This window comes from Narcine bancroftii, chromosome 5 (genome assembly GCF_036971445.1).
Source record: "Narcine bancroftii isolate sNarBan1 chromosome 5, sNarBan1.hap1, whole genome shotgun sequence".
NCBI lineage: Eukaryota > Metazoa > Chordata > Chondrichthyes > Torpediniformes > Narcinidae > Narcine > Narcine bancroftii.
The window spans coordinates 139,576,278-139,588,884 of NC_091473.1; the positions used below are offsets into that span (position 1 = coordinate 139,576,278).

At 37.4% G+C, this 12,607-nt stretch overlaps 1 protein-coding gene and 1 long non-coding RNA gene across 6 annotated transcripts in view; one reads left to right on the top strand and one right to left on the bottom strand.

Annotated features, from left to right (window-relative positions):
* The window catches only part of LOC138764010 (uncharacterized), a 34,847-nt gene that overhangs the window by 16,903 nt on the left and 5,337 nt on the right, over nt 1-12,607 (top strand). The gene's annotated exons all lie outside the window — the stretch shown is intronic.
* Nucleotides 3,859-12,607, bottom strand: part of tgfbr3 (transforming growth factor, beta receptor III) — a 213,839-nt gene continuing 205,090 nt past the window's right edge. For 4 of the 5 annotated variants that reach the window (XM_069939189.1, XM_069939190.1, XM_069939188.1 and 1 more), the window contains one exon: nt 3,859-7,264. In XM_069939189.1, the coding sequence (XP_069795290.1) occupies nt 7,146-7,264 (119 nt within the window). In that variant the 3' untranslated portion in view covers nt 3,859-7,145. Of the gene's footprint in view, nt 7,265-11,411; nt 11,455-12,607 lie in introns of all 5 variants that reach the window. The other variant, XM_069939191.1, reaches the window with a different exon arrangement.

The following is a 12,607-nucleotide window of genomic DNA, read 5'->3' on the forward strand; positions in this document are numbered from 1 at the left end:
GACTCAATCAGGGCCCCAGAACTTCACAGGCTCAGATGGATAGCTCGAACAGAACCTCCCAGTATAAAACAGAGTTGGCACCACTAATCCAGCATGTGCTGTTGGGTCCCATCATGACTTGAGTCAGGTATCCAGGTTCCAGTTCAAAGGCAGCAGGTGAGCTAGTATTTACATTCCACCCTCCATTCCACACTTTTTGAGAAGGGCTCAGATGCTCTGGTTGCTTGGTCAAGAAGCCACCAGATTCTACAATTGTCAATTAGCTTTGGTGTCACGCTTAAAGTTATCCTTTGTGCTGCCCACCCACTCTGAAGGCCAAAATACACATTGAAAGAATTGCAGAATGAGGCTGGGGGTCGATCATTTAATACAGATAGTTGGGTGAGATGGGGACAGGAGGAGGTAGCTGATTGCAGGAAGCCAAGATGAGGAAGTATTACGGCTGGTAGTTGGAGAGAAGTAAATACAAGTTTAAAATTTGTCTGTGGGAAGAACAGGCTGAAGGAATGAGTTGTAAACTTGGGAATAATTGTTGGAAATCCAGAATCACTGGACATAATTATGGATTGGGTCTTGAAAGACTAAAGTAGACCTCCAGCAGGACCACAGAGCATACTCAGTAAAGATGGGTGTGGACTTATGTTCCCAGTTGGAAAACAGATGCTGTTTTATTGTTTGACATCTGGGCAAAGAATATAATTTAACAAGCCCCATGGGGGCAGATGATTATCAAGCATCTTGCTTAGATGAATCATTTCATTTGCCATGAGATTCTAGTTGTAACTGCAGAAATGATTACTTTTCTACTGTGAAGGTCTTTAAACCTGAACATCAAGATTACTCATAGTGCAATGAATTTTTCTGCATCTTATTCAGACTTGTACTGATTTAGGCGTCATAATTAACCTTGGTAAGATTAATCTTAAAACATAATATTTCACATCGCACTGATCTCTGGTTTGTGAAGGTTCTATTCAAATTTTAAAAAAATTATTTTAATTTTAAATTTAGACACACAGCACAGTAACAGGCCCCTCCGACTCATAAGCCCACGTTGCCCAGATACACCAAATGGTACATTTTGAAAGGTGGGAGGAAACCCATGCAGATATGGGGAGCACATACAGACAGGGCAGGATTCGAACCCTGGTCCCAATCATTGGTGCTGTAACCGAGTCCCGTTAACTGCTACACCAACTGTGCCATCTTATTTCTTAGCAATTAAATAGTTTAAGGCAGTTCAAAAGAAATTCTCATGGCAGCAGATTAAAGAATTTGAATATTCTTAGCTCCTGTGGTTTAGTTAATACAACTAATTGATCCCTCAAAGCAAAGACTGTTATTTACATTAAATGAAACATCAATTCTTACTTATAATGCATTGCACCAAATTAATGAACTTCCCATCTGATTTTGATTCATTCTTTTAACCAAACATTAGGAAGCATTGTTACATTTTTAAATGACTTTTACCTGAGGTTAAACCGTCTTTAAATCACCAACATCAGGGAACTTTTGTTCATCGCCCATAGGATACAAATTAGAATTTCAGAGCAGAAAACTAATGAAAAACTGTTTGTATTTCAGCACTAGTTAATCCTAAACCTCATCACATTCCTGCCATGACTGGGAGTAATGTTGCAATCACCATATCTGCATCAGAAACTGAATATTCATTAAAGCTATGCAAGTTGTTTCTCACTTTGTCAGTCAGGCATCTATAGGATCAGTGGAGCATAGCAAGCCAACAGGCATTAATCGGATCTGCAGTGAAGTGCTCTGGGTCCAAATGAAAACAGTTCGAGCAAACACAGCAAAACAAAGGTTACAAACAATCATATGCGCTTTTGATCAACAAGAAGATAATACTTCTGTAAAGCAAAAATCTCCTTCCTTCGCTGAATGTTTCATATTGAATGCACAAGATAGTCTTCTGGTAAACTGAAATACGCAAATAATTAACTGACTTTAATGAGCAACATTTGCTGTTCTGTTCAATTTATTAATTACACTCTGTTCTTTATGAACAATGGATCATGGCTTTTCAAATTTAGTTCCCTATGAAACGTGTTCACATTACTAACATCTACAAATAATGCACAAATAAGAATAAATCTTTGTCCTTATTTACTTATGACCAACAGTCTAAATTTGGTTCAGTTCACAATTCAAGAGTTGCACAGTGTCTCACTGTGGAAAGGGCAACATGCTCCAAATGTCTTTAGAATATTTTAGGGCCAACTTTATCTTACTGATACTTTCCAAATCAGTTTTAACCTTTGTTATATACCTTTGTACCATTGTATGCGAGACCTTCATTTCTAGAACTTTTAAGGCTGCATATTAACAAAGAAACCATACATCATCACATTTCTGAAAATGCAGTGCTAATTTATTCCCCATTCTCTTTCTATGGGCCCTTTACAATGTGTTGCATTCCGCACTGAGGGGGCAGAAAGGAAAGCAGCTTCCAGCGCTCTGACCATCTGCTGGAAGGTGCTTGGCGGCAATTCGCAGGGACTCTCACTTTTTGTGTTTTTCTTCTTCCCTGTGGAGTAGTTCCTATGCTATACTCAACACTTTTAACTGCAGGATTGCCAAGATTAGTAATTTACCATTTAAGGAACCACAGGTATAAGCTTGCTCCTGACCACAGAGAAACTTCCTGCTGTGGCCTGGTTATATGGCTCCCTAAGTATCACATAATAAAAATGAATTACAGCTGTTCCTATTTTCCTGGATTTAAGCAATCTAATATTCAGGCTAAAGGTTATGACAAGAAATTCCTCATAACAAGTTTCATCAATAGAAGAGAGGAAGCAATTCTCTTGAAATCATTTAAGGATGCTGTTATGGTGAGGACTGACTGGATGATTAGTCTTTCCTGTCTGCATGTGTCCGACAATTGGATGACCAGTTCAGGGGATGACCCAGGGTGGAATTTGAGTGAAATTGTATCCATCATGCCAGAAATAAAAGCCATCAATACACAAATATGCCGACCCATTCAAAGATTACTATCAAAATTTCAAGAATTAAGGACGCGCTGTCTAGTTTCTGGATGTTGTCGTTTGATTCGTGTATATTATTTATGTTAACCTTGTTTAGAGGGGGAGGTTTGATTAAATGGGGGATCTTTTTTAAATTAGAGTTATATTAGGTAAATGTGCTGGAGAAACTCATGCAGCATCCATGGAAAATAAAAAATAATCAATGTTTTAGGCCTTAAATGCGAGGCAAAAGCAAGCAGGCACCTGAATTTAAAAAGTGGCAAGAGGCAGGGAAGAGGAGGGAGAAGGGGCAGAGGAGGAGCACAGGCTAGCAGGAAAGAGGTCATAGGTGGATACAGATGGGAGGGTAGAAGAGAAATGATGGGAGAGTTTTGCTCTCTGATAGGAGAGGGAAGGGAATAGGGAGACAGAAGAGTAGGGAAAGAGAGAGATTCAAAGAAAGGATTTGATGGAAATTGGAGAAGCTGTCTGGTTGGAGAGTGCCCAGACGGAATACAAGTAATCCTCAACTTTCGATGGGGTTACATTCCGGCACTCCCATTAGATGGCGAAAAAAATCATGTGTAAAAAGGGCAGTGGGATCAGTGTGGGGACCGACATGGGGCTGTCGGGAGAGAGTGGGGCAGAGTGTGGGGACTGATACAGCGCTGTCGTGAAACACTGAAAATTTGAAATACAGTAGATTTGAATCATCGTAACTTTGAAAAACCTTACGTCGGATCATTGCAAGTCGGGGACTATCTGTACAAGGCATTCCTCCAAATAAACAGGAATTTACTCGATGGAAAATCTAGTTTTACCTTGCTGGAATCTAGCACTCATTTATTTAATAAATATTGTGTTCATATTTGATTATTTGATATACACCTTTATTTAACATATGGCAAGACAAAAGCTCATCATTTTTAAACTTTCACAATAAATCCCTTTTCAATAGCATTTGAAAAATAGACATGAACAGAACAGCCCTATTAAGTAGGTACAGACACCACCTGCTAATACTTACAAAAGTCAAATAGTACACCCAGCAGGCTAGGCTTTGTTCCTTTAGTAAAACAGTGAGGTAGATACATTTTAAAGGTAAAGAATAATGAAGTATTAAGAACAGAAAATTTACAATCTTAAATGTTTCTCCAACATTGATATATTATACAAAGTTGCAAAAGATACAAACCCACTGGCATTTGGAAGTACAGAGCTGCCAAGGTTCACATTACACATCAGCGTGAACCTACCATAATGTTTAAAGCAATCCAATTGCTCTCAATTATTTTATTAATAATCCCCAAACAACAGAATCGATAGTATCCTTGAGTCAAATGTAAAAGCAAAAATAAAAAAAAGATGTAGGATATTACATTCATTGATCTTTTTTATGCATTATATTACAATATTAGGCCCAAATGCATTTCTATAATCAGTATTTAGTTCTTTTACACAAATGGTTTTACATGCAGCATAAAAAGCAGATTATATGCAGTGTTTAGTAAAGTGGAAGGTATTTCTTTTCAGGCAGCGACCCCAACGCCTAAATATTTTCAACTAATATGGCAAGAGAAACATTCCTGGAGGATATTTTTCCAATAACTGGAAAAAAAATTAGAAAGCAAAATTGTATAACAACAGCTTGAAAGATGCTAACTTTAATCACCACCTAACAACAAGCTCTCAGAAATCTTGTAGTCATGCCAGAGCCAACTTTATTTCGGACAGAAAAGAGTGACTGATCATGATACTGAATACTTTACACCAAAAGCTCCCAACCTTTCACAACAAAAACCCCACTTTTATTCCCGTTACATGTAAAATACAGCCACAGCTCCCCACACAGATGCAAGCATCTGATGACGTCCCAGGCTGCACCTTTTAAAGAATTTGGGATATCCTGGGGACTACTCGCAATCCATTGATGGAACAGCTGGTGTGTAGTGCATGTTTTTTTTGGGAACTTTCCAATCACTTATCTCGGTATTATTAAAACCCCACAAAAACCCAGAGGTCATGAACTCGTAGCAGGAAACCACAGCTTTAATTTTTTTTGTTAAAAACTGGCTAGCATTGTTAAACACAAAAAGTTTATAAAAATTGTGAAATTGCCCTGGCTTGTTAAAAGAAGAAAGTTAAAGTGCTAAATTGCTAATTATATCCATTCATAACCATTTCACTCAGAAATGTTCTGAATAAGGGAATAAAAGTTAATTGAAAGATCAAAAGAATACTGCAGAAGCTGGAAATCTGACACAAAAACAGAAACCGCAGGGACACCCAGCTGATCAGGCAGCATCTGTGGGATGAGGAACAGAGTTAACATTCAGATGAAGGGTCTTTGACCTGATGCCTGACCTGCTGAGTGTTTCCAGCAGTTTAGATTTTAATTACCAATGACAATTAATTGTTTAATAGCAACAAATGCCTCAGCTTTAATGAAGTGCATTGTTCAACTTACTGTTATTTTTTTTAATCTGTATTATAACAAGGATAAGATACTGGATACACATTAGATTTCACCAACAGCGCAAGTCTTTAAAAAATTATTTTGGAGCCAAATCCCCTATGTCAAACTCAATTATCAACTTTGGAACAGTTCCCATATTTGATGCAATATCTTCAGTTGGCCATGACCATCTTAAAGTTGAAGTTAAATTTTACATTTAGAAGCTTAATAAATTGTAAAAGAAGTAGATTTCAATGACTTTCATTAGTACTGATTCTGATTTGACAAATTAACTTCTAGAACCGAATGGGTATTCTGAGGGGAATGAATGAAAAGCAAAGTAGCAAAAGTTTATTGTAAAATTCAATGAAAAATTCACAGTTAAAAAAGTTAATACAAATTTGTACAATTGAATTTCACTTTTATAATTTTAATTAGAAGTGGTAAATTCAGTCATCCTGCAATTTTAATGGAACAGTTGGTATCGAGAGGATTGTAAGGCAGAGAATGGGGAACACCGACATTCTACAAGGAAGGGAAGCTTCTGTTCTTACCCAGTCAAGCCAATATAATTGGGTCTCAACTGCATCCCAATTCAGTGGCAATCAGGAACTGACAATAAATGCTGGCATGACCAGCAACATCCATACCCTGGTACAGTTTGTTCCATCTCACCATTTGGCATCATTCAATGGCCAAATCTACTCTTGGAACACTTGCAGAGAAATCCAGAATACATCTAAAAAATATAGCTTATATGTTTCTAAAATGCTCTGTACTCTTGCTCTGGAGAGTTCTATAAATGTTTATATACAAGGAATACATTATTAATTCATGACATAAAATACATTCATCTGTACAGTATGCAACAATCAGTACCGTGAATAACACAGTCAGTTGAGCTGCAGAAAAAAAGAAAAACATTCATGATCTGGGACAACTTGTATCACATTTTAAAAATATATTTAAAAAATAAGGAGAAATTCCATGTGTGCTTTAAAGTCCCATATCTGTTTTAAAGTAATATCAATTGCTGTCAGAATACTTGAAAAATAACCAACAAAAAATTCAAATATCGCCTGCCCAGATAATTTGAGAAAAACAGCAGAAAGTTTAGTTTTGGTTTACATTTGTAATTTTAGATCAATTAGTTTAAAACACTGATCTTTTTTAAAACAAAGATTTTTTCAAAAATCTGGTAGCATATTTTTTCCTTTAAAGATGGCCCAGACCTTTTTTCTTTTACACAAGTCCTTTGTGCTTTAAGGAAGCTGTCTTACTGATATAAATTTGATGTGTTTGTGATAAAAACACTGAATACTTAGTTGTCATCTTTAGTTCAACAGGCCAAGGTATTTTCATTCAGCATTCATAAAGTTGCCTGTGTTTACAATAACGTCTCCATAAAATTAAAAGGCTACATTCTAGAAATAAGCCTCACTGAAAAATATCTGGTGCAAATTTCACATCAGGAACTCATCAATTGTTTACAAGTTCCAATTCAGGGTAATTAGTAGTTTTGTCACATATTATGCGCTCGAGAAAAGTTATTTTGGCTAAAGGGTACAGCAACCTAGATGTTTTTATTGTCTTGAAAGTACATGTTAGCTATCAAGAAGTAACCGAAGATCTTCCTAACAATTAGCCATTTTGAACTTTGCCTCGACACCCCTTTTCCTTGGAGTTATTTCCCCTCAGGGTTAGGGCGTGCTGCTACTCGAACAGGGTGTACTCTGTGTGCTGCCGATACTGTGAGCCGTGCTGCTATTTTCTGATGCGGGAGGAGATGTGGGGACCTGCTGCCTTCCTGCTGTTTCACCTGCAGAAGTAAATAATTGTCAATTTGTTGGCAGGTTCCAGCGAACAGATGCAAAGACCAACCCTCACACCCCCCTCCTCACAAATATAGTCTTACTTTCAGGGAAGATTACAAGTTAATGGAAGCAAAATATCTTCTTGTTTGTGTGTTCAGTAAAATTACTCACCAATAATTTATATGAGAGTGTTTATGTTCCTGTTAATTATTCCTTAATTTCTAAGTATATATTAACTTTCCAGATTGAAAATAATTTTCAAAACTCATGAACCTCTTGTTTTCTACCCCACTGCTGGAAATGCTTTTATAAAATCAGTATTCCCTTTTCAAGGCCTCTCAGTTATGAGAATCACTGCCAAGTTCTAAAAAAAATAATTTGTCACAGATTCATGCAAAAATCAGACCAGGCCCTGATCTCCCACTGTTCTCCCAGATTGGTCGTTTAATTCCACATTCAACCCTTTCCCAAACAGCATTACAATAAATATTTGGGATAAAATGACTTTTTGAGATATTCAATACATTTTGAATTCTATTACGGTATAAAGTCATGATTTGCATAGAAACTTAAAAAACTAGAAATGCCCTGAAATTCACCAATAAACTGTAGGAATATGTAATTAAGGACCATTCCATGAAAATTCAGTTAACTTTGGAAAAAGCCTTCCTTAACAGATTGAACACAGTGTTGTGTTTGCACAGATGAAATTCTGGAAAAGTAATCTGCACCTTTTAAAGTGAAATAAATTCAGCCAACAGCAGATTGCGCTGTATTTTTTTTTTAAAAAATCAGTATTAGAACTCCCTGCCAAGAAAATCTGACTGATATTTTTCCATCTGTATTAGTGCAATCTGAGTTTGCTTAGTTTGATAACTTCAATCAGACCATTTGAAAATATGGAGGTCAACAATGGTGAAAAATTATTTTATTTTTTCCTGTAGGGAATAATAGTTAATTGATTCTAACAGTTATAGCCGATGAAAAACACTTCTGCATAATTAAAAACCTGAAACCAGAAGCAGACAATACCACCGAGTAGGTATGATTAACACAATGAATCAGATGGTTCCAGATAATGACTGGAAACTACTCCAAATCCAAATACTTTGGGGAGGATGTTTCCATTTTGGAGATGAACACATTTGGAACTTTGGTCAGAATTCATAGCGTGTACTGAGAGATGTAGGAAAAACATGAATTAAGTGGAACATGTGGACTCAATGAGTTGTACTGGATAGCAATGATGTGAGTTTCCACCTTGAGGGCTGAACAATAGTAATTCAGACAGCTGCTGTATCTTTTGCAGAAGTTTGCTGGATGTTTTCAAGGCAATAGGTTACGTTCTGTACAAATGCATCACAGTAGCTTATTTTGCTATTGGCCACTTCTGGTTCTTCAGCTTTGTAAGTAAAAGGAAGTGATAACCATCTATTGTCCTTCTCCCTTAGAGGGAAATAAATAGCTTTCCTCTAGTACAGGTTTACACAAGCCTGACTGGTTCTGATAGCTTAAGAAATATTTCTGAGCTACAATTGTGCAGCTGTTTTGTAAGATTAGTGTCAAGAGAGATGCTACAAGTCATAATTTTGAATAAACAACTTCATTTTGTTGTCCATTTTAAGCAAAATCTGGGTTTATTCCCTTGGGTTTATAAACAGCAAGGTCAACAATGTGAGCTGCCAGCTTTTCCATCATTTGTCAATGTACAAATTATTCAAGAGTTCACTTTCTAATCTATCATCCTTGATAAATATGGACTTGTGCTTGTGCCATATTCAAAGAAACCTTTGAACGAATCGATTGGTCCTAATGTTATGCATCTGTTTCTTCAGTTTTTGTGAGCAATTCTGTTTCACCAATTGTATTTTAGGGACAAGAGATAAAACATTCTCTCCATTTCAACAAAAAAAAACTCAGTTTTTTCCCTAGAAAACCAATATTTTTATTAATACTGAAACCACTAGACTAGCCTGGGCAGCATGGTGAGCTTAGCAGTTGGCACAATGTTATTACAGCACTAGTTCAGCATCAGCGGTATCTGTTGGCCATTTTCATGTTCTCTCCATGACTTACATGGATTTTTCCTGGATGCTCCGTTTCCTCCCACCCTCCCAAACCATACGGTGTTTGCAAGTTAACTGGGTGCAATTGGGCGGCATGGGTTTCAATGGCCAGAATTAGCTTATACCTCATTCTAAAGTAAAATTCAAATAAAACCAAGTAGGAAAGCAAAATAATTTTCATAATACTAGCACAAGTAGTTTTGCTTCACAGAAATAAGGTGGCAGAAAACAAAATCTAAAAGCATAGTCATCACCTCATTTTTTAAAGGGAGTGGATTAATTAGGTTTAACACATCAAGCACATAAATTAAATTGAAGGATATCTTTTTTTTTACAGTCAATAATTCTTAGTCTCATTCCTGAACTGAAGGTGATGTCCTACGAAGAAAGATTGAGCAAACTTATTTATATTCTCTGATGTTTAAAAGAATGCCAGATGATCTAAATGAAATAATTAATTCCTGGGTGGCTTTAGTAGGGCAGATGCTTTAAGAACGGAGGAGACAAGAACCATATAACCATATATAGCTCAGAACAGGCCAGTTTGGCCCTACTAGTCCATGCTGGAACAAATCCCCACCCTCCTAGTCCCACTAACTAGCACCTGGTCCATACCCCTCCAATCCTCTCTCCTCCATGTAATTATCCAGTCTTTCCTTAATATAACCATATACAGCACAGAACAGGCCAGTTTGGCCCTACTCGTCCATGCTGGAACAAATCCCCACCCTCCTAGTCCCACTGACCAGCACCTGGTCCATACCCCTCCAATCCTCTCCCCTCCATGTAATTATCCAGTCTTTCCTTAATATAACCATATAAAGCACAGAACAGGCCAGTTTGGCCCTACTAGTCCATGCTGGAACAAATCCCCACCCTCCTAGTCCCACTGACCAGCACCTGGTCCATACCCCTCCAATCCTCTCCCCTCCATGTAATTATCCAGTCTTTCCTTAATATAACCATATAAAGCACAGAACAGGCCAGTTTGGCCCTACTAGTCCATGCTGGAACAAATCCCCACCCTTCTAGTCCCACTGACCAGCACCTGGTCCATACCCCTCCAATCCTCTCTCCTCCATGTAATTATCCAGTCTTTCCTTAATATAACCATATACAGCACAGAACAGGCCAGTTTGGCCCTACTAGTCCATGCTGGAACAAATCCCCACCCTTCTAGTCCCACTGACCAGCACCTGGTCCATACCCCTCCAATCCTCTCCCCTCCATGTAATTATCCAGTCTTTCCTTAATATAACCATATAACCATATACAGCACAGAACAGGTCAGTTTGGCCCTACTAGTCCATGCTGGAACAAATCCCCACCCTCCTAGATATAACCACATAACCCTAACTAGGTAGCATTGCTTTAGAATATGGGGCAAAAATGGGAGAATTTTTTTTCTGTTAGTGGGTTGTGAATCATTTGAATGTCACTCACCACAGAGCAGTGGATTGAGAGATGAAAATATACTTAATGTACAGAGGGTTTAGGATTATTGTTGGGGGGGGGGGGGAGTTAGAAGAAGAGGGTGGAGGGAAGAGTTGGGGCCAAAAATCAGGTCAGCTATGACTTACAGAATGGCAGAGTAAACTCTCAGGGGATATATGGCCAATGCAAGGGCTGATTGTGATCTACTTTGATCCAATTCTGTTTATCTTCATTTCTTTTAAAAACTCTGCCTGTGAAATGCTATTGTGATTTTTTGCTTTCCCAACAAAGATTAGTGTAATTAGAAATAAAAACCTCTCCCAAACTCCTTTTGCAATAAGGTGGTAACTATTTATGGTAAGTAATTGCTGCTTCAGAATACAGTAGAAAATTAATTTCATCCAAACCCTTCATAATCGTGAACTATTTTTAAAAATACATCTCTTTGAAAGTAAGGGAAATAATGCTGTTAATAAGAACACACCAACAATTGTGGTGAGATTGACGCTGTTAAAGATCTTAGAGAATTGCTTAAATCTAATTGAAGGGCTCCATGTCCTCATATAATTTTACTAAAAAGACACAAAAGTGTATGCCATTCATCTCCTCGTACCTTCTCTGCCATTCAATAAGATCATGTTCGGTTTCTTACCTTAACACCACTTTCCTGAACTAAGTCCATATTTCCCGATTCCCTTAAAATCAAAATTATACATGCAGATTTCAAAAAAATCTATAGACAGTGACAGTGGATAGTTATATACCTGTAATGTGTTTTAAAACTGTTTTCCCTACACATCCTGCTCAGCTACATTGTTTTCCCAATGCTTTTTGTTGAGATATAATGTAATTAAGTCAATGGTGGATACCGTTTAAAAGACCTTTCTTAGAACTGGAAACAATTCTACGATAAAGATCTAGCCATTTCCTGTAGAATTTACACTGCCCAGAGGGGAGCATCCTGCAGCATAGGACTCTGTCAATTGAAAGCAGAGTAAAATACAAAGAGACATCCTGAATTTCGTAGATTGTACCATACAATATGGTGTTAATTTTCCATTGTTTTGTTCTCCACTGTTGTGACATATTACTGCAGTTCACCTAGGTGGGGAAATCACCGACATGGGGATTCTTTGTAATCACCATTCATTATATTTTATGATCAGACTTAGGCAGCTGAATTTTTGATTGGTGTCACTTTTTCCTTTCACTTCCCATCAATTTTCTTTTTACGCTCAACAAGGCTGAGCGTTTAGTTTTGAACAATAGAAAGTTTTGGGCCATGCTTCAGTCTTCCAGATCAAGTACAACATGGTGAGGGGCAGGCTTACCTCAAAGCAATGCCTAATTCTTGTGAATTTCCAATCTTTAACACCATACTGAAACCATCAGTGAAATGAGAACACTAATTTGATTCACTTATAAGTGGTGGGCATACAACCAGTCGAAATAACACGAGAAAGGCCCAGAGGACATCGCATTACGAAGTCAACATTTGCCAATGCAAGTGAAAATTAAGGCTCAAAGCCAAATAAGAAGGACAAAGGAAACTGTCTTAGCTCAATGCACCAGCCCCTGCACTACGAACTATAACTGTTAACAAAGAAACAGATACATTAAATCATAGAATAGATGGGTATATTTGAGCAGCATTGGCTCATGGGCCTGTGATCATTTTGCATCTTTAGATTAAATTTTAAATAAAGTAAAAGAAATTGATAAACAGATAGAATTCATGCAACTATACAAAATACATTATTTTTCTATGTGGGGAACTGTGTAAAAATCTAACACTGTAAAAACTGATGAATGCAAACTGCAACAATATAGAATGAACTCAGAACTACA